At 40.8% G+C, this 23572-nt stretch overlaps 1 protein-coding gene across 18 annotated transcripts in view; it reads right to left on the bottom strand.

Annotated features, from left to right (window-relative positions):
• Vti1a (vesicle transport through interaction with t-SNAREs 1A) overlaps positions 1-23572 on the bottom strand; it is a 311432-nt gene that overhangs the window by 236017 nt on the left and 51843 nt on the right. For 10 of the 18 annotated variants that reach the window (XM_017318251.2, XM_006527192.4, XM_006527191.3 and 7 more), the window contains exons 4-5: positions 10426-10503; positions 4236-4256 (exon numbers count right to left, since the gene is read on the bottom strand). In XM_017318251.2, coding sequence (XP_017173740.1) covers positions 4236-4256; positions 10426-10503 — 99 coding nt within the window. The remainder of the gene's footprint in view (positions 1-4235; positions 4257-10425; positions 10504-23572) is intronic. The other 8 variants (XM_030250990.1, XM_006527185.4, XM_030250993.1 and 5 more) reach the window with 1 other exon arrangement.

Genomic DNA, 23572 nt, shown 5'->3' with positions numbered 1-23572 from the left:
TTCCTATTTTAACACAGAGGAGACACACGCACAGTGCCGTGATCCTTCTCTGTGTTAAGTTTTATAAAATGCAGTCATTTCCGACACTCACTTGGTCCTTTGATTTCTACAGATCATAATTTCTAAACAGGAACTTTTTATATTTAAGAGAATGTTTCTTATTTTGGATGTGTAGCAAAATGACACATAGAACAACAGTGCTACTGAGACAGAATATTAAACAGCACTGTTAGCTCAAAGACGACACAGGACAACCAGCAAGGCACAGGGAACACATGGGATTTACACGGAGGTGCACAACTGCCAATTCATCTCCAAACATACTAGCACACAGTGTTTTGGACTACGAACTAAAATCAGAATAAACTCTTAGAAATAAAATTATATACAGATCTTTTAATTACATCTAATGGGCAAATCAGAGAACTCCTCTAATATTCCAAACTTTCGTTTCTACACTGAGACCCTATAAGTGTTTTTAATCCCACAATAGATCTACTCAGGTTACCAAAATATATTCATAGGCGAGCCATGTCTATGTATGAATGGCATGTGCATGTGGCACACGTGCAGATGTTGAGATACTTTAAAATCTACGACCATGTGTGCCTGTACACGTGGAGGTGGGGCTGCTTATGTATTTGTATAAATTACTATCTTTTGCCCTCAAATCAATGTTGGTCAAAGAGAAAGGAAGCATGCAAATACAACTCTACAACTTTGTGTTGTTGACAGATGTCACTTAAAATTGAAGCAATGCTTTCCGATGATAATAAAAAAGGAGGTGCCACATGCGCTATCTGAGTGGCTGCCGAGTGAAATGATCTACCTTGCTCTAATGAGCCCCCACGGATCTTGGAGATGCAAGCTGTATTGACATGCACACTTAAGCTAATACACCTAGACCAGTGCCTGCGAGCTCCGCAGCCAGGGAGGCTGGCAGAATACCTCGCTTCCATCTTCAAAGAAAGGAAGTGATTAGGATGTTATCATTATCATTCAAAACGTGATTTCCTTATTCCCTCCCGGCATAGGTGACACATCTGAGATGCGGCCAGACGTTAGAGGCAGCTAAAGCCACATCAAAGCTTTCCTTGAAAAATTTTGGGGGGGAAGGGTGGGGGGGGAGAATCATTAAAACAATGCTTTTAGAACAGAGAGAAAGGACCTGATGTGAAGGTCAGGAAGCGGCAAGAGCAGCCTACAATAATTAATAGAGATGTCTAATATACATTGCAGAAATTAAGAGAAATATTGCCCCTCCTTCTGGAAAATAAATGAAATAAATAAAACGGAGGAAGGAAGTAAAGAGAGCTTCTTGTGTCACGAGAAAAGCAGTTATGGAGGCTGCAAGCGAGGGAGCAGGGCAGTGCTTCTCTCTGTGCTCGCCGTGACGACCTCTAAATGAAACTCAATCCTACCACAGCTTCCCAAAAACTGTGCCTTTAATTCTGATTCTCCTTCCATGCAAGTTCCGGGAGTGAAGACTGCTTTTCTCTCCTCCGAATACTGTTTTCTACCTAAACAAAGGACGACAAACTGGTAATTCTCTAAAACATATCAACCCGATCTGAGAAGGCAAGGGTAACTCTACATTTTAATCCAGACGAAGACAATTTTGGGCTTGTTTTCACGTTGTATGAAATCATAAATTCAAAGAAGATATTTAGCTTAATAGAGATTTAAAAAAAAAAATCACACACCTTATTGGATGTGGATCTTCCTCTATGTTAATAGTATGATGGCAAAAATAAAAGCATGCTACACATGTGAAGAATAAAGTATTTAAATAAGAAACAATTTGGGGGAATTCTAGAGCTAAACAGGGAAACAAAATGTCACAATGGGCATGAAACCCTGCACACTCTGCACTAAGCAGTGGAAGCAACCGCTTCATTTTTTCAGAGGAAATATACACCCAAGAGGATGATCAGCTTAGGGGCAGCTTCCCAGCAGGGCTTCCCTTCACATTTTGAAACTTCTTCACTAAAGTCAAACTAAAATCAAGTTCTCGGAACAGCTGCGCTGTTTACATTGTCCCTCAGCTGTGCGTGCTGTCCTTTAAATGAAAGGCGATCCACGACAGAGGCGCACAGGCTTTCAGACTGCCCCACTCTCCATCCCAAACTCCTTCTCTCACCCTCTTCTTGGCCCTCTTCAAAGGAGGTGAGTGAAGCTGCACAGGAGCTTCTGACGGGGCTCAGCTTGTGTGAGGAGCTGGGCAAAGTAGAAAGACGGGCTGCAGGATTCCAACAGCTCGGCACAGCTCCCTCTGCGCTACAGCCCTGCCTCTAACATACCCTGAAGAGAGCATTCCGAGGAAGGACGGGCACAGTGAATTTCCAAATACAACAAACACTGTGTCCTTGAATAGATAGGTTCTTGTCTTTTTAAAAGAAGTGCAAGTGAAAAATTGAGGTACCATTCACCGTATGAGTACGAACAGACCCTGACTGGGAGAAGAGTCCTTCGGAGCCATCTGCTTGCAAGCTCGGTTGCATCACCAAATCCATAAATATTAGTGTTACACCCAAATCAAAGACACGGACAATACAATTCCTGAAATTATCATTCTACCACCAATAATTCTATCACAGTACAGCCTCAGAAACATCAACTACGGCACTGAAATTGGTACAACTGCTGACAAAGGAAAATAAGAGAAATAACCAAGCAATAATATATAACACAGGATATGGGAGATATGATTTTTAGCTTTCTGTATGAAGAATTCCTCAGATCCTGCATCACAGCAGAACAACTGGACCAAAAATTACCATGGTTATTATAACACACAGGAATTTTATCCATCAAATCCCTGCCAATTCATGGACAAGAGCCTTGTGGAGCTTCTTTGCATGCAGTGTGTATGTGTGTATGAGTGTGTGTGCACATATGTGTGCATAAGTGCATTCAACGCTAGTGTTCCTTTCATCAACATCTCGACATTCAAGTTCATCAGCAAAGGGTGAGGATCTCTAAATACACAGAAGAGACACACAGACCTCCCAGGGACAGTAATGTTTATGCCTTCACTCATTCAGAGAGTAATCAATACTATAACTAATTACACTCATTTAGTATACACATATATACATATACTTTTGGAAAAGAAAAAAAAAACAAAAAACAAAAATATCAGAGGCTATTGGCGTGCTCTCTTTCCTCAGCTTATGTGCCATTATCACTTTTGCTGAGCTAAATTGTCACTCCAGCATGACAGTTGTTCAAACCCCTGTTCACAAGTCTCAGGATCAACACCTCCAAACACTCAACAGAACAGCTGTCCGCCATAAAGACTATCCAGGAAAGCTATAGTTAATAGGCTCAACCCACTGCAGAAGTAATTCAAATGACTGAGGCTGCTGTGAGCAAGAGGACTGTTTTAACAGCAATATAGTCTGAGACTTGGTGTCCTTGTGAGAAAACCAAACTCGATGTTACTGAATACGATGTAATTATCTCTGAAAAGGTGAATCAAAGCATTTTGGTGTGTTTGGACTTTGTGGAAAACAACAACAGAGTCATCTGGCCCCCGTCAATGGCGCTGTGCAGGGACTGATCAGGCCACAGAAGACTCTGGAGCAACGCAGTGGACCTGACTGACTCAGGAAAGAAGAACGCATCTGGGGGCATCTGGGGGCTGTTTTCTACAAAAAGGAAAATGCTTAACAGTGAGGCAAGCTTGGCTGTCCTAGGGTGTTCTTGTACCAGAGCAAGGGCATTTACAGTGTGTGTGTGTGTGTGTGTGTGTGTGTGTGTGTGTGTGTGTGTGTGTGTGTCCCTGTGCTGTTTTTCTAGGGATCCCTGGGATCTAGCAGGTGGAGGGAGTTTTCAGTAAAATAAATCAGGATCAGGAAAAAAAAATGATGTCATACTAACCTCACTGAGAAGCCAACACAAATAAAAGAAACGTGAAGCTAAAAGACCACAGAACAGCACAGCTCTGTACAGTTTTAGGGTACGCCTGGGTTATTCCTCCGCTTTTTGGCTTTAAAAAGATTAACTGCCTCTCAGTGTCAACAAGAAACAGTGCCCCCACAACAACTAGGAACACTTCTGAGAAGACGGTCAGGGGAGAAGACTTCTGAAGTCATAAAGTCAATAGTTTTGTCAAGTGTACATTTCCCTGAAAAAAAAGGAACACAAAACCCTTCAGACTTAGAAAATAAAATTTACAAGAAATAGCAGAACTAAGGAAGAAAAAAAAAAAAAGCAAGGCAAGAAATACTCACCTCTTCACGTAATTTTATCAACTGCACCATGAATGCACACACACAAAAAGAAGATAAAAAGGGGAGAAATGGCAGGAGAGAAAGATCAGTTGTGTGACAGGATACAGAATTAACATTGACAATTCATCTGTTTACATGTTTAGCATTTAAAAATCACAGACAAACACATTAAAAGAAGCTAAGCATAGACTACATGCAGAGGTTTTTGAACAAATAAAGATCACTTTCTCACACTGTCACATTAAACAAAGAGAATAGTGTGAAATTCTCTTTTAAAGTACATCTAAGAACCATCATGAAATAAAGGGGCCGACTTGATAGAAGTCTATATTATAAAAAAAGAAAACAAGTTTAGTGCGTCTCTCCTCTAAGAACGCACCATTAGAGAGCACTTGTAGATACAAGACTTCAGGATGCTTCTCTATTCAGAGCCTTGACAACTGATTCCTGATTTTACCAACAAATGAAAATGATCAGTAGCTCACACTCTGCCTCCAGTTAAGTATTTAAGACAACAACAAAAATAACCTACTATTCTGTTCTGGCTTAGTGCCATACTGCACACATTCTAATGCTCAGACTACAGTGGGATAGCATTGCAGCTAAGAATTAACAAAAGCACATATAAAGTACCTATCTCAACAGTTAGTGTCAAGATTTGTGTTTTTTCTGTAATCAAACATTACTTACTGAGTATGCTTTTATTTGACTTTTTGTTTCTTCATTTCCTAGTTATCTTCAGCTTACAAACTAGGGCATATCAAAGAAAGGAGTCCTCTGACTGTGTTTGTTCTATGGTCTGTTTTCACTAAATTTAAATAAAAACCCACTCTTTTGGCTGTTAGTGAGTTCTCCTATGGCAACATTTTAATCCCCACCTTTTCTATGTCCATAGCTATAACAGATATAGCAAGTTCCTAGGCACCAGGAATCCATGAAATCATAAATGTGCCCTACTCTGGGTACGTGTTTGACATCATTCTAAACCACAAACTTACTGCATTGTTAAAATGACCACCACGGCTTCACAGTGCTCAGAAAAGAAGCCTGTGCCACAAGACCATAAGCCACATTCTAGGTTTAGGATTTGCATCCTCAGTCATTTAGAACTACAGCTGATAATCTTTAAACATCCAAGTGTAACATCTGTTACAACACATGACATGCAGGCCAGTAAATTAAGGAATTGATTTGGAGAAAAGTGTTATGAAGGTCCGCCATAATTCTCTCTAAGAGTATCTACCGTGTTTACTGCAGCCGGGAACCTCAACACCTAAAGTGTTAGTCTCAAGTTTAAGGTGGACACGTGTGCGTTTCAGATTATCCTGTTATTTCATTTATTATAGGAAAGCACTTCAAACATAAAAGGAAATTTAAATTGTCATAAAACCTTTACAGAAAGGGTTTAGAAATTATTGTATAATGGCTAGTCTGCACTTAACAAAAGTTTAAATGTCAAATGTTCACAGCTAAACCAAGCTATTGGTTTTAAATATAACTGTTCCCTTCCCTACAACCACCCTGTGTAGCGCCTCATCTTTTCACGTGGAAAGCGACAAAATTGTTCTCTAGATGAAGTTAAAATTTAAACTAGTATACCTAGCCTGTTACACATTGGAGTCTTTCTCTTTGCCATTTGAACAGGATGGCAGAAAACCGCAAACAGTAAATCTCAGAGAGTCACGATGTGGGAATTGATCGCAAAGCTCTTTTCTTTCTGGGCACCATTCTTCAGTTGACTATGATACTTAAAGGGCCAAAGTTTAAAACTACTTGTCAGCAATGGAGTCCATTGGGGCATGACACCCTACCGTAAGCAAGAGTGTTTAAAAATGCTACCCATTTGCTTTTTCAATGGGTTCCAAACAAAAAAAACGTTCTATCTTGTTTGTGCTGCATGGCTGCATTCAAGCCCCACGCCGGATCCGGAGCTAAGCTAGGTAACGGGAGGTTTCTAATCTTCATCTTTTTTTCCCCTTAACTTTCTTTCTCTTCTCTCTCTCTCTCTTTTTCCGGGGGGTAAGGAGGTTGGTGTTTAGGCAAAGAGTTAAGAATTGAAGTAAATAAAGATGGTTGCTTTTTAGAAATTAACAATGCTTAGACTCCACTAAAAGTAGTGATTTGAACATCTTATCCAGTTGCTAGCTCCATCATAGGCGCCATGAAAGTGTGCAAAACCATCATGTTGGCTTATGATAATCCGCATCTTTTTTGAAACAAAGATTTCTCCCCACAACCCTACCCGGAATGCAGAATTTGATACAAGAGGTAATCTGTTCCTTTGTGGGCTGAAAAAAAAATCTGGTTTACGCTGGTTTGAACCAGTGGAATCTCTTGTGGTTAAGCCTTCTGCTGTGACTAAAAATCAAAACTGCACTGTGGAGCACGGGAGGGTGGGTGTGCATGAGCGCCTCTCTGTGTATGTGTGTGAGGTGCGTCACGTGACTCCCAGAACTCCCGAAATTTTTTTTTTAAAGCTGATAACGCCACTGCCGTCTCTGTCCGCATACAGATAACGAATAAATGCTGAACTCTATTAAACGCCCTTTACACATTATCGTGGGTCGAACACACAATTTTCTGAACTTATGATGACAGTCTATTTATTTTGCTAGAAACCCCCAGCACGAACGAGCAGATTTGTGCCTGGTAATGATCTGCTCTGCCGGGGCTATATGAAATGATACCGACCTTCTTCAGATCTTGCGGAATTAAATTGACCGACTTCACCCCCTGGCCTGTAGCTGAAGTTTGACACACTTTACGCACAGCAAGCCCAAATCGGAACTTAAGAGAACCTTGCATTAAAAAATTAAGCAATCATTATCTGTTACACATTGCTTTCCTACAAAAACTTCCTCGTGGTAGAAACCATTCTACCCTTTATATGTTTTTCTAATCTTCTATGTAGGATTTTCTCAAAGTCATTGGATCAATATAATTTTGCATATGGCAACTGAGAGTCTATTAGTATCCAAAACAAGAACTTCGGATATTTTACTTGTCCCCATTGCCAAACTCCACTTTGAAAGCCTCTACGGTTTTATTCTATAATCTGTGTTTTGTCTGTTTTGAGAATGGTGCTCATGAAAGGAAATCAAGCTAAGCATTCCACTCTAACTAAATACTGCACCACTGCGTCCAACAGTCCAACCCTGCACACTGGAGCACGAATGAAAAGGACGTGGACCTTCCTTCAGAAGCTAGGGACCTCAGCACTTAAAGTGCACAGGAAAATCTGACCCACCACCCCTTTGTTTTCTTTCCTTATTTTTTTTCTCTTTTCTCTTTTTCTTTTTTAAGTCCAGGATGGGCTATATTTCATTAAATAAAATAGATATGAATCCAAAAACTATGCAGAGAAGTTGATCTAGAATGCAATTAGATGTATGTTGTACTGAGGACATTAAACATACACTTGAGTAATCCTTAATTGTAGAGTGTTATTTCTAATCATGGAAGAAATGTAAATATAACCCCAAAGAAAATTACTCTTATTGACAGCTAGCTAGAAGATTGTAGCTACATGCATCAACGTTTGGTTGTAGATGTATAAGAGAACTCACCATAAACACCACAGAGAGAACGCTAATTGCTACTGTATTCACATGTGTGCGAACCTTCGTCAGGAAGCCAGTGTGGAGGAAGTGCATGAGGCGGTGGGCATGAGGTCAGCACTTCACATGTTTGCAGTTATAACTACTGACTGTTTATTTTGTTTTTCCCCTTATAGTCACTCTGTATATTTAACTGACAGATATATGCTAATTTAAGTTAAGTGACTATGACTAATTTTGCTTACAGCCAAGCTGTCTGTGTATATTAAAAGTCTGTCATAATCACATGACAGGAAGGCCGGGAAGCCGGCACGTGAACAATCAGCAGGAACAGAACCTTCCCTCTGGATAGCAGAGCTTTTCTTACAGGAGTTATGGGCAGTCCACTCGGAACCTACCTTCTTACCTACATAAGACTGGATAGGAAGAGCCCATTTTAAACCCTCTCCGTAAAGAGAGGCCCTCTGCCTTGACTGCTGAGTCAGAACGACACTGAGGAGAATAAAGTTATTCTCACATTGGAAGTTTGCTCTGGGAAGAGACATTTAAAGCCCTACGTTATGACAAAGGACTTCAACCCAGGATTTAATGACTTCATCGTGGTATGGAAATTCTGCTCTGCATGGTAACAAATTATCCAGAGAGCTTAGCGTGGTCTGTTTGAACTTTCACACCTCATTCCAATTTTAGGCTGAAAAGTTCACGAGTCATAATCTACCGTTTGCATATTCTCATGACTGTAATTTGCCGTGCTGTATTTATTGAAGTGACAGGTCCTTACAGCTAACTTCAGGTTCCCCAAGCACTTTCAGAATTTGTAAGTTTGATTCATATAAGTCCAGGGGAAGTCTCTGCATAATCACTTTAAAGTGACAGAAATATAATTCGAAAAATTCAGGAACTGTGAGCTCAAATCTATTTTAGTGGAATATTTTTCTTTAGGCACAAAAATCATACTTCTACATACGTAAAGCTAATATTTTGGGTGTATAAAATGTCCATTAAGAGAAGTGAACAAGCTGTAGAAAGGATCTGTCAGAAAACGACATCATTACAACCCAGAAGCCTGGGTTAGACAGGAACGCCTCCCTCCTGTTCCTTCTCCAGGAGTCAGCAGTCTCAGATGAGGGAAAGTCTACAGCTTTCAAGAGAATGGACATGGGGGCCACACATAAGCTTTTGCTGTTGTTGGGTTTTTGTGTTTTGCAAAAATAAGAAAAAGTTTTGTTTTTACAATAGATAGAAAAGAAAATTGTGATTCATTCATCTAACAGGCATGAGCCATTCAAACCGACTTTAAAGGGCAGAGAACACTTTCCTCCCACACTCGCACTGTTTAATGGAGTGTGAGTAAAACCCTCCCCGTGCTACCTTTACTTCTGCTCTGCCCCAACCCCTGGATCTGTTCTCAGGACGCCATCAGGAAACTAGAAACTACAAGTCAAATCTGAGCCCTGTCTCAACTCAGGCCGATGCTGTCCAAACAGTGAGGGAGGTAAACAAAGATCAGGGCCTGCTGACTCTTCTCCCAGTCACAGCGCTCACATGCCCGCAGTCCGGAATTTAGCGCAGTGAATAGAAACCCCTTGAAATGGGAAGACTGTCCTGCAAAGCTTGGCGTGTTAGGCAGATGAGCTGCGTTTTCCTGTCAAATCACAAGCTTGTTTTACTCGCTGAGTGGTCCGTAGAGAAGGTAGAGGTGGAGGTAGAGAAGCAAACCTTGGGAGGCCTGCCTCAGTAAATCCCTTCACTTCTCACCTATGATGCCCTCTGTCACCCATCAGTCCCCAGGGTCGTGCGAGACCTTTTAAACTCAGCTCTACACCAAGGATCTAAAAACTCTGTTTTTAAAAGTCGTATCTATCATACCTGTGTGACATAATGATGTCTGCAGCATTAATTCAAAGACAGTAGTAGGATGCTAATTAGACTCATGGCAGGACTGTGCGGCCCAATGAGGAGCGACATACAAGCCATAAGAACCTTTAAGAAGAAATTGTATCAAGTATCTTTTTTTTCTGTATGCAGATCTTAAGGTGCAAGCAGAACTGACCTCCATCCCCGCCCCCACTCCCCACTATTGTTACCGGTCATCTGACTGAAGCAGGGCAGGCCCTCGGCCTGGGTATCCACACTGTCCCACACTGGAGCTAGCATTTGCATTTCGGTGAATGTATTTTTAAGAAGCAACACAATAGGAGTTGGGGCTGTGCTGTTGAATTTTGAAAGCTTACTTTCATTTGTTTTGCTGTGAGTGTTGGTTTAATTATGCAGCGTTCCTATCAGAGCTGCACTGTGTACTTTTTTATTCCTCTTACATGTGTTTGAGGTGAAGACCTTGGCTTTGTCTGCAAACAGCGTGTTTCAAGTTATTTCTTAAGTACTAAATAATAAAGAAAAGAGAAGAAAAGAGTTTTTTAAAAGATAGCAGACAGCGATCACAAGGTAAAGGGTTAAATGAAAGATCTCCGAGAAACATTTTGAAGTTGATTAAGACTCAGCTTTGCATTAAACAGTATCGCTTCCACATGAGTAGCTGCTAATACTGTTAGGGAGCAGCTTGAGAGCCCAGTGTGCCAGTGACCTCCTCCACCCTCCAGCCACCCACCGGGCCTTCCTCATTAGCATTCTACCTGGTTCTCGGAGGAATTCCCAGCATCCCCTAGGAGCTCATTCCGTACTTCGTCACTGTAGGCGATCCGTGACCTTTTCTATAAAACAAAACAAAAAAAGAAGCAAGATGAGCGTTAGAAAGCAACCGCTTGCATCCAAGCATTACGGTATCAAGGAAGACCATCTCAAACCCTCGGGAGCCCCCTAATGGAAACCTACCGGCAGGGATACTCAAACCAACTCAAATTCCAGAATCCACAAGCTTAGTGGAAATTAGAATTTGGGGGGTTTTTTTGTTTTTGTTTTTTGTTTTTGTTTTTTTATTTTTGTTTTTTTTTAAATACCAGTAGTAGAAAAAAATTCTACTTTGTGTTCAAGTTCTATTTCCTTTCATAAGTAGATTAGAATTGATTTATTCTTAGTCATATTGTTTGAATAAAACCACTAACCTGAAAAAATACATAGCTGTATTTTTTAAACTCATAGATTGTTATTAAAACAAGAGCGACTGGGAGTGTTCGGTGTGAAAGGCACTGCACGGTTTAGAGCTCTGAGAGTGTCTACGTCTAGGATACTCTTCCTACCGCCAGCTCTGCACTGGGTGCCTGGACAAGCACATCCATATTTCATCACTGTGATGTTCCTACCCACTGCAGAGCCAGGCCCCAGCTAGCAGTAATTCAAATGTCTCCCATTCCTCTATAAATAATGGCCTAAGGAAAAGTAACATGTGTGAGGGAGGGGAGGCAAAGGGGAGAAGGGGAGCAGACAGTCAGAATGACACTGGTAAAAGAAATAAATTTTCCAATTCCAGTAACTAAAGGTAGTGTGCTACGAGTCAACATTTGACAATGAAATTGTATCTTTTGAGGCCCTACCCTCACCTGTACAGCCAGAGGGTCGTGGCTGTGAGCGACTCATAAATTATCTAAATGTACACATTTTGGGAAGCGGAGAGGTTCTGAAAGTTAGTTGTGAAACTTGAATCTGGTTATTGGTCCTGACTGCATCTTCACTAGTTACGGTTGCTGTCTGGTGGAGGCTGGAGGCTTGCATCCTTTCCTGGGCCTCTATATTCTATCTAGGACTTAAAAGTTCTTCCTCGCTCATCTGTGATCTGGAAAAAGTACAACAGTTTCAAAGGACTACCTGTAACCCATACACAAGAGGCAAGAGTAAGATTTCCAAAAGATTTCTACGGTGGCCACAAGTAATGATGCTTGGTCTCACTTGGCTCTTTACACCTTAAAAATCATGTTATCTAAAGGAACCGTAGACAGGAACAACTACTGAGTTTTAGGTCGTTTTAGAAGGCTAGTCTTTCTCAAGTGGGTGCCTTATCTGAAGCACAAAACACAGGAAAAAAAATTTTCTTTTTTTTTTTTTTTTGCTATTTTCTTAATTCTCCCAAGGGTGGCACATAAAAGAGAATTTGGTTTATTGCATATAATTTAGTTTACTGCTTTTCTGGATGCAATTAAGCAAATGATATGCTGGATCTAGCAGAACCCAGTTTTAAAAGGCTTACTGGAATATAAATAAACATGCACACCACACAGATATTTGTTTCAGGAAAATGATGTAGTATCATAGAATTTTAACAGTAACTCTCCTTCAACTGAGACTAGAGTCTCTAGGTTCTGATGCTCAGCTGAGAGTTTCTTCTGTCCTTAAACTATCGCCTCTGGTTAGACTCAGGAAAACAACACAAAGCTATAGAATACTTCTGTACAAAGAAGACAGAGACACCCACCCTGCCTGCTCAGGTCTCCCTCTTCAACACTCTTTTCCTGCCACAACATCTGTCTTAAAATTTAGCAGCTGCAATAGGTCTCTATAAGCAGATAAACAAAACTACAATGCTGTTACAGGAAGAAGGACAAATTGGAGACGTGAGTCTTTGGTGTGTGGTGAGGACATCTATTTGTTATCTCTTAAAAGTTCAGGAGTGGCCTCATTCATCTGTGAACTCACCAGCTATTTTCTTACCACAAAAAGCATATGCCTAGCCTGTTTGGCGTGCTGCAGCTACTATGGATTACCCACTTCTACTGACTTCACACAGAACAGTATTTCAAAATGCTAAGCAACAAGGTCAGCTCATTTCATGATCTTAGTACAATACTTAGAACACACCAAACCTCTTTGCCCATTTGGAGATTCCCACCATCAGAGTCTCAAACCAGCTAAGCAAAAGTATTTTACAGCATTAAAGGGAATGGAAACCTTTAGACAGGCTGTGGTATCAGAGCTGCCTTGTGCATTATTCATTTCATCACAATGGGGGGCTAAAACATTCCACAGGATGCAAAAATATCATATGGAGATTGTTTTTGTTTTCTCCCTTTTTCACCAAAATACCAACAAATTGGCATAGATTGTTCGATTACATTATGTTCTTAGTTAGATTTAGTGTACTTCAAACAAAAAGCAGCAATTAAGAGAATCCTGGCTCAGCCAGAGAGGAGGATGCACCCACAGCTGAAGGGTGGTCTCTAAGAAAGTCCCTCCTCACCACTGGGACTTAGTGGCCGGTCTTGGAAGGCTTTTCTGGATGTAATTAAGCAAATGATATGCTGAGCATAACAACGTGGTCCCTGGCAGGACTGACTTAAGGAAGGAAAAGACATTTCATTGCAAATATCAGAAATAACTCCCCACGAGAACGGCACAATAATGCCAAAAAATGGGACTCTGCACTAGAGTTCGTTCCATTTTCCAAAAATAAAACAAACCCAAGCTGCTCTTTATTACAAATTATACTTGGAAGCCCACCACTGGCATTTTCTCATAATTCCTTAATATTTGAATTTTTTAATGAGCTGACTATGGATAATTAACTATAACTCAGTCTTTGAAATCATCGCTACACTGGTTGAAAAACAACAACTAAAAAATAAATAAAGATGAAATTCTTTTCAATGGCAAATGGCATGTTTTAAGGATAATTGTTCCTAAAACATCAATAAATCATGTTATCTTTTCCATAATTTTAAAAACCTCATGCTAGATTACTAAGTACCTACATAATATTTTATTTTAGAAGATTCTAAGATAATGAACTGAAACCCTTATTGTATCTTGATAAACCGAAAATATTTTTACTTTATTATTAAGAGTATAAAATCTGTACTTTAGCCAAATGCAAGCATGAGAATTTGAGCTGGAAATGTCACACATTCAGCTACAGTTTGAAGGAACCCAATTCATAATGCATTTTATAAATAGTTAATGACTTCTATACATAAGCTAACCAGGCAAATCAAGAAATTGTCAACATTTTTAGTCTTAGTTGTCAGTTACCACTGTCTACGGGTGCTCTCTGTGTGGCTTCAGGAGAAGTCTGAAGGTCTGTGCAGTGTGTAACCTACTGCAGTTCCTGGTCTATGCGATAAGGTGCAAGGCTTCAACTGACAGAATTTCAACTATACACCGCCTGCACACATACTCACACACATGCACACACTCACACTTGTTTCACTTTAGTTGTATGCTCGTGTAAACCTTACTCTTTCTATGATTTATACTTCATACTTCAAATGAACTAAATACAGTTTAAAATTTTTATAGAACATATATGAGCAAAATATGGCAAATTAGCAGTAGTTTGCCTTGAGAAGTTGGAGGTACCAAGTTTCTCTCTCAACTCTACAGTGACGACAAAGTGAGTCTGCAACTAAGGAAGTGAGAGTTTCAGATGTAAAGAGATTTGCGTTGATAGGAACAGAATGTTTGCGTACTGGTTGGATGGTTTCCTTAAAGGCCAGTTTGAAAAGAGACACTCGTTCAGGTTGGTCTAAGAATTTGGCTTGAAAGAACCTAACTACTTAACCTAGACCTCAACATTTCCCAACTAACTCAATGTGTCTGGGAGCACACACTGCAAAACGGGGAAGAACGTGAATTAGCTTAGTTTAAATTGATTAAAAATTAAATTAATTTAAGAGTTGTCATCTCTGGCACTGCCTGTTGTATGACTCTATATGGGACACACAGTATCTGCAACTGGAATGAGGGTTCTACAGCCTACCACAAGCAAAAATGTAACAATGAGGTTGGTTTCTTACTAAAGCGTATATGAGAATTTAATTTCCATGGCGTGCACATGGCAAAGCAATTGCTTAAATTGCCTCACCTGGGAATTTACTGCAATGTTATCATCAGACCAGCCACATTGTAAATAGATTTATAATGCTTTCCATGCGCTTGCTTGGTTGCATATGAATTAAGTAATGATCTGGTATTACAATAAAATCAGCTAGTTCCCACACCTGGCAGACAGGATATTTCACTAAATTAATAGCCACCCAGCTACATCACACGGCATAGGAGAGGACAGCATCTCAAAGGCATCTGACTTGAGTCTTACGTGGGAAGCAAATAACACCACGGGTGTGTACAATGCCACTATACTGAATGAGCTGCTGTTCAAGACGGGCTGTTTCTGACATCTGTATGACTGAATTAAGACTTTCTCATTCCCATTCAATCTTGGCCTAATTTCCTTCATTCAGGACTCTAATTACTAATCAGCAATCTGCAACGGTCACAAACACTGAGAAAGCCCTTCATTCTAATCTACATGCTGCAGACAGCCAAATAATTGATACAAAGTGCAATGTGGTTTTGGTGTAATGAAAGGAACAGCTTGTCCCACTTCCTAATCAAATCGGTCTATAGCAGCAGTAGTTAACAGATTTCCCCATAGTTCTAAAACAAACTACTCATGCTGTCCAGATTTTCCATTGCTTCTACCAAGTTTTTCAGGTCCTTATATTTAATAATGCCCATGGTTACCAGGTGATACACCTATTAAAACCTGCTATGCTTTCAGAGCCAAAGAATTTAACTGCTCCAAAGAACTTAACGGCTTCTGTTGTAATTAACACTGAGATATCTACAGAACAGTACGAATTTATATTTATTACCTATCCATATGACTGCTGGGCATCACATCTTACCTAACTTTACCCGGTTCTAATTAAATAACATCACGGCACTGTAATGTTCAGCTAGTAGTTTTGAAAATATATCTATCTTTGGCACCAAGTATTCGATTTCTAACCACACTCCTATCTGTCCACGGCTTGGTTCATCCTTCCATCCATAGAGTAACTTCTATGACAACATCTCACCCTACACAGTTCAGATAAAGGCAAAGTAAACTTGTAAGCAATGGCCTGATCCTGGGCATGCTGCTAGGATGGAAAGGCACAGAAAGAACCCAGACAGCACCTCGGTCAGTCAGTGATCTTGATCATGGAGCATCACAACCCTCATGTCTACAACAGTGATCTTAACAATTACTTCCTGCGGCTAGTGCATGGATTTAATGATGAACAAATGTAAATCTTTCTTAACACTTTGGCTGTGATAACCACAGGAAGCGTGTTCCTCTGAATACAGAGTATGGAGTGAAGCTGACACACACACATGACTAAGAGTACTGATTACTGCATCCTTCCTAAAGACGCTTTCCCAACACACCAAAAGTTGTTTGAGGAACTCCCCATAATTGGACTCAATAATTCTGATATAAATGGTGCTGCAATTGCAGATGGTTTAGGAAAATAAAAAAACCTGACTGTACTTCTCCAATATTATTAGAGGAATTAAGTTTCAATCTTTTAAGGAATTATTCCATGAAGCATGGTTGTCCTTGTTCAGGAGACAGTTTAGATGCTGACCAGTCTAAACATCAAGTGCCTGGCCCACGTGCTGCCAGGACTTGGTATCAGTGAAGAGAATGCATACTCTCATTTTCATTACATATTTATTTACTTATTGTGTGTGCGTGTGCATTCACGTGTATGCATGCATGTGTGCCATGCTGCATATATAAAGGTCAGAGAACAACTTGCATGCGTCAGTTCTCTCCTCCTACCACATGAATTCTGAGCTGAGACACCTCACTGATCCAGGAATGTATTCTGTCTATCCAGCATAAACTTGGAAGGTTTAGGGACCTCATCTACACCAGCAGAGAGGAGATACTAGCACACCCCACTGCTAAGCACAGCCACCAAGTGGAAAAACACCAGATAATTCATCCTTCTTTGGAATGAAATACTAGGAAAACAGAATTAAATTTCTAAAAAATTTTTAAAGTCGTAATCACTCATTATTTTCACTTGTATTTTCAGGAATATTTGACATGTTTAAAACTGGTATTTATGTTTTGGCTGTACATTATGAGATAAATTATACCACATTCCTTAATTGCTTTCTAGAGTGAGCTATAATACACATGTGAATATTTATATGCACATTATGAGGTTACATGTGTATGTATAAACACAGAGACTCACACAAACCCATATGCAATCCATATGGAAAAAGAATTCTCTGGGCTGTGCACCGCTAAAATAGACTTTTATTTAGACTAGGACTGCTGACCACATTGCTGCTCCATCATTTAATGATTTGCAAAACAGGCAGGCCCATGACTCGGGTACCTGCACTTCTTCATTTCCTCCTGCAGCATTTCCAAACTTGGGCTAAGGTTTCTGACTAGCACTGGTATTTCAAAATGCCACAGGAGTTAGCTGAGATCAAGGCCCCACTTGCTTACACACGCTTGTAGTTTATGACTTTAGACACTGATACTGAATATGGTGTGGCTGTGTCCTAAACCATGTTGGCTTGTCAATCAGCAATTGAGTTACATCATTCAGAAAATCAGCTCGTGATAGAATGTGCAGATGTCAGTGCCAGCATCTGAATGTATGCGTGCACAGTGAAAGAAGCCCAACTCTCTAAAGTCTTTCTGAGTATAAAATGAAATAATTCCACAGACTTGACCTGAAATAACACCCACACTGGAAATGATACTCTGATAAGCCAAAGTCGTGCAGCAGATGTTTTGTTTGTATTAAACTCAGCTATCAAAGCAGGGCATACATTAGTGCAATTAACTCACACACCTATAATTTTTCTATGAAATATGCCTAGTATCCTTTGAAAAGCTATTCACAGCATAATTTGGGTAATCCACACATCCAAAAACAAATGATGCTGGGGGCTCTGTGTAACTGACACCGAGAAACTGTGGTGCTCTGAATAGGTATGGGCCTTACAGACTCACGTGTCTGAATGCTTGGCCCATAGGGAGTGGCACTATTAGGAGATGTGTCCTTATGTATGGCCTTGTTGGAGGAAGCATGTCACTGTGGGGATGGACTCTGAGGTCTCCTATGCTAAGGCCTGTGTGTGGGACACAATCCCCTTTTGATGCCTGTGGATCAAGATGTAGAATGCTCAGCTCCTTCTCCAGCACCATGTCTACCTGAAGGCTGCCATGCTTCCCACCATGGCAATAATGGACTGAACCTCTGAACCTGTAAACCAGCCCCAATTAAATGTTTTCTATGGTGGTATGAATATGTTTGGCCAATGAACGTGGTACTATTAGGAGGTGTGGCCTTGTTAAAGTAACTGTGGCTTTGCTGGAGGAGGTTCATCATGGTGGGGTCCTATTCTCAAGCTCCAGCCAGTGTAGAAGATAGTCCTCTCCTGGCTGCCGTCAGATCAAGATGTAGAACTCTTGGCTCCTTCAGTACCACATCGTCTGCACGCTGCCATGCTTCCTATCATGATGATAACGGACTGAACTTCTATCTGAACCTGTAAACCAGCCCCAATTAAATGCTGCCTTTATAAGAATTGTCTTGGTCATTGTGTCTCTTCACAGCAGTAAGGCAAGCTAAGACAGAAGTTGGTACCAGGAAATGGAGTATTGCTGTGATAGATGTGACTGTGATTTGGTTTGATTTGGGTTTTGGAAAGCTGTGGACTGCTTTAAGTGGAGCTTAATGGGCCATACTAGCAGACACAGGGAAAACTGTGCCCTTGAGAGTGAGTGATTTGAACTGTGGGGGTTACAGAGGAGAAGGATTTAAGTATATAGCCTAGAGATGGGTCTTGTAATATTTTGGTAAAGAATGTGGCTATTCTTTGCCATTGACTGAAGTCTGCCTGAGGTTAAGGTGAAGAGTCTGATTAATTGCATTGACCAACGGCAATCTCAAAAAAGCCTAGCATAGATTTTGTCCTCTGGTTTACTCTCATGAAAAGTGTTTTGATCAAGCATACCAAGCTTAAAAAGGGAAAAATACAAGATGTACGGTTCAAGTAATAAAGGGCCACCAGGAAGTAGAATAGAGCTAAATCCTGTGTTCTAGGATTGTAAATGGAATTAAGGGAATGGTGACCGCAGAGCAAAATCTTACACAGCTAATCAATGTGTTCCAGTTGAACAAGGGACGATTACATCATGTTAGGCATTATTATAACCTGGTTATTGTTTTCTATTTTACTTTTAATCTGGAATGAACTACAATCCAGAAATGGAAGGCATATCTGTAATCTAGATTTTGAGGCTGGAAGACACAGGCTTTTGATCTGAATCATGAGGCATAGTGGCCTTGAAAAGCTTAGTACAGTAACCACCTACTGTTGTCACACTCACTCCTCAACCGTCAGTCAAGACTGCCCTACCACTCCTCCAGTGTTCCCAAGATGCCCACAGATTCACTATCTGCCAAAGGCTACTGGCTCTGTTTATTTAAATAACCTTCTGATTTCTGATAGTTTTAGATTTATATAAAAGTTACAATGAAGAGAAAGAGAGTTCTCAGTCAACTCACATCCAGTTTGTTATAGCTAAGGAGTTACATGTCCATCTTCTTGTATTTCTGTAATTGTTCCAGTTCCCAAGTAAGGACTTATTAATTATTAATTAAATGTCTAGGCCATAAGCTTTGGCTTGTTCCCCAACTAGCTTGTAACTTACAATAACCTGTTCATACCTGTCTGCCACATGGCTGGTTACCTCTCCTCAATTTCATATGTCTGACTCCTTCAAGGCTAGGTGGGGACCTTACTATTTCCCAGAGTTCTCCCCTCCCTCCCCCCTCTTCCCCTTCTCCCTCCCTCCCTCCCTCTCTCTGTCTCTTTCCTTCCCTCTCTCTCTCTCACTCACTCTTTCTCACTCACTCACTCTCTCTGTCTCTCTCCTTTCCACCCTCTCTCTCACTCTCTCTCTGTCTGTTTGTCTCTGTCTTTGTCTCTTTCTCTCTGTTGAATCTTTCACCTTCTAATCCTGCCTCAGCTTACTGCCTGTCAGATTTTTATTTTGACCAATCAGAAGGTGACTTAAGCAGGCAAGGAAGGACAGAGACACATCTTTACACACTGTATATAAACACTATCACTACATATTTAATTTTTGATGAAGTTTCTCTTTCTATTCCCAGATCTCATCTAAGACCTCATATAGATAGAAGTGTAAGATGTCCTTAGCTCTTTTTGACCTGAGATAATTTCTTGGTCTTATTTGTGATGACCTCACAGTTATAAGCAAATCCCTCAAGTGGATTTGTCAGGATTTTTTGTCTTACCAATAGTCTGGAGTTCTGTGCTTCTAAGAAAAAGGCCACGGAGGGAAAGTGCTATGGACAAGGTCATAGCAAAGCCATTTGTCACCATCCAGATGCCACTGCTGATGTCCCTCTTCTTCTCTTGGCTGAAGCAGGACTCATCCAGCTTCTCTCCTGTGGAGGTGCTCAATCATCCCTCCACCCGCTGCGCTTACAACACAAGGCCACTCAACTCCACTTCCGTCATGACAGTGTGTCTGTATTAACTGTTTGGTATTATTCTGTGCAGGAAAGAGGCATGCCCATTTAACCATCATCCACTCATTTGACAATACGAACTGCTATTGGTTGGTTCTTGGTAACTATCTAGTACTACTTGGTTTCTTTTGTTGTATGACTTCTCTGAAGTTTGGCTTCAGTCCCCTTGACCTGGGTGACCCCGATGAAGTATTGTTATCACCTGCACTTCACCAATGCTCCTCAGCAACAACCTCTGTAAGAGTCCCAGGCACCGGCCTAGTCTCTGTCCAATCCCCTCCACGGTCACTATTCCTCCATATAACCATAAAATGCTGTCTTCATCCTTAGCCCACTTCTCATTCATCTATGGTCTTACCTGTACCTATCATCTATCTATACTTAGAAATTATTCAATTTTTTTTTACCCATAAATCTATTCCTACTAAAAGCCTTCCTAATGCAGTGATCCCTTAATACAGTCCCTCATGCTTAGTGACCCCCCCCAACCATAAAATTGGTTCTTGCTATTTAATAACTATAGTTTTACTACTGTTATGAATCATAATGCAAATATCTGATATGCAGGATATTTGATATGTAACCCCAGAAGGGCCACAGCTCACAGGTCGAGAACTGTTGCCCTAAGGGTGTCTCTAGCTCAGCAGTCCTGTGGCATTATCTTTCTTCTGTATCCATTCCTCCTGTTTTCCTTTACTCAATAGCTAGTGATGTCCTGCACATGATACTCTAAGATAAACACAGGAAAATGACCTCGGACTTTCCTTTACTTCTCCAATCTGTCAAGTAGCAGGCTGTAGCAATTAAACCCTGATGTTTTAGAGTATCTACCTGGGCTCTTTAATGTATTTCAAGGATGTCTGTTAGCAATTCCTTCTTCATAACTGTGGCTATCACACATTTTATCCTTTTTTTAAAAAATGGTATGAATTACATTTGGGAGATACTTCTAGAGGAAGACTCGTGTTTTAAGGGAGAGGTAAGTCTAAGTCAGCAGGGAACAAGTTTCACCTCTTCATCTAGGGAAGAAACAGAGCCTCCTTCAACCCCATCTCAAGTAGAACATCACAGCTACAGAAGAGTCACAGCCTAAGATGTAACTGATTTCAAAATAACAATCTTAAAACCGAAAGAAAATTCATTCGGCAAAAGCCAATGTGCTATGGGAAAATGCTAAGCAACTCTACGCTACCAACTTTAGAAAGCAATACCACGTTCCTCTTTAATTTCAAGTCTAGGAACATCCCCTATCTGCTATAACTACCCTCATGAGTTAGCTATCCTGTTTTGATTACGAAGGAGCAGAAAGCCCACTGTTTCATATGAGACAATACACGCACATATTTCCCTCTGTGTGACTTGCAGACCCCAGGAATATGGATTACCTCTGCTATCTGCATGAAAAAGCTTTGCTACAATCCTGGCATTCAGGTTGCTTTTATCTCTGAGACCCCAAATTGTACTGTTAGGCAACCGAGGGCACTTATCCAGATTGAACCGTCAGACAAATAGATGTTTGTCAGCCATTCAATTTGTATTGGGGAGTATGCCAACAAAAACAAAACCCAGCAATTTAAAACAACAAATCCACCCTCTACTGACAAGAACAAATTGCTGTGTTTCAAATGAATAAGAATTACAATAGATCACACATCCTGAATGGAGGTGCTTCAGAAAGAAAAATATTCTTAGAACTAATATTGCCTGTTTTTTTTCTGGCAGTAGTGAACATCAAGCAAGCATGCAGCATGCTTAAAATGAAGAAATATAAGAGAACAAGCAGGAATTAAATGTCATCAGAGTACAGCTCTCCAGCGAGGTTCAAAGGCAGCATTCAGTGGCTACAGGAGGTGACATGGTGCTGTATTGTAAGCTTGTTCTCAGCCTGTGGTCTATCTAGAAATGGAGCTGCTGCTGCTGCTAGCAAACAATCAGGGGAGCGGGACCATCATTTTGAGCCTAAACTGACTCTAGCTCTGTATTTTCAATGTCCACAAAAACAAACAAAAGCTTTAGTGAACTGACCTCACTACAGTTACAATGTCTCAGACAACTTGGAAGCATGTGCAGAGGTGATTTACTCAAAACTGATGTTAATCCTAAATATTAAAGTGGTTAATAAGCAATTACATACAGCAACAAATCTTTAGGAATAAAACGAATGTTTATTTCCCTAGCAATAATCTGAGCAGTTTAGCATCTCGCTCTACGGTGTCCCTTACACCACATCATTATTCAGGATCTATTGCAGCTGCTCCTGCATTCTGGATCTAGTGCAGCTGCTCCTGCATTCTGGATCTAGTGCAGCTGCTCCTGCATTCTGGATCTAGTGCAGCTGCTCCTGCATTCTGGATCTAGTGCAGCTGCTCCTGCATTCTGGATCTAGTGCAGCTGCTCCTGCATTCTGGATCTAGTGCAGCTGCTCCTGCATTCTGGATCTAGTGCAGCTGCTCCTGCATTCTGGATCTAGTGCAGCTGCTCCTGCATTCTGGATCTACTGCAGCTGCTCCTGCATTCTGGATCTAGTGCAGCTGCTCCTGCATTCTGGATCTAGTGCAGCTGCTCCTGCATTCTGGATCTATTGCAGCTGCTCCTGCATTTTGGATCTACTGCAGCTGCTCCTGCATTCTGGATCTAGTGCAGCTGCTCCTGCATTCTGGATCTACTGCAGCTGCTCCTGCATTCTGGATCTAGTGCAGCTGCTCCTGCATTCTGGATCTAGTGCAGCTGCTCCTGCATTCTGGATCTACTGCAGCTGCTCCTGCATTCTGGATCTAGTGCAGCTGCTCCTGCATTCTGGATCTAGTGCAGCTGCTCCTGCATTTTGGATCTAGTGCAGCTGCTCCTGCATTTTGGATCTAGTGCAGCTGCTCCTGCATTCTGGATCTAGTGCAGCTGCTCCTGCATTTTGGATCTACTGCAGCTAGCCCTGCCTCCGCATTCTGGATCTAACTGCTCCTTCAGTGAGACTCAGTTCTGGAATTGAAGAAACATCAACTACTGTGAAAGAAGTCATTAAACATGGGAATTCAGCCTTTCACACTTGAAATAGAAAATGAGTTTCCAGGGCAACAAATTCAACTATGTCCATATAGTTAGTTTTATTATATAAAACTCTTCAAGTAAAAATATTTACATTCTGAAATTGAGGGGTTTTTTTTTCTATTAAAATCATGTCATAACACCATGATAAATCTTGTAAGAGGATAACATCTTAGCAGAATCCTTCAATGGGCCTTAGTTGTTGTGGCAACAAGTTCTGATGTCAAGACTTAAAACTTTTCTCAAGGACAGGAGAATAATAAAGTCCACACACAGGTATATGAAGTCCCTGAGGGCGGCTAACATGACAATGAAAAGACCAGATAAAATATAAAACCTCAAGTACCTGCATATGTTGGTAAGTAACTGAGCTACGGGGGCTGGAGAGATGACTCAACAGTTAGGAGCACTGACCACTCTTCCAGAGTACCTAGGTTCTATCCCCAGCACCTACATGGCAAATCACAACTGTCTATCACTCCTGTTCCAG

The sequence above is a fragment of the Mus musculus genome, chromosome 19, assembly GCF_000001635.26.
Source record: "Mus musculus strain C57BL/6J chromosome 19, GRCm38.p6 C57BL/6J".
Classification (NCBI taxonomy): domain Eukaryota; kingdom Metazoa; phylum Chordata; class Mammalia; order Rodentia; family Muridae; genus Mus; species Mus musculus.
This window is presented reverse-complemented; position numbering and strand designations above follow the sequence as displayed.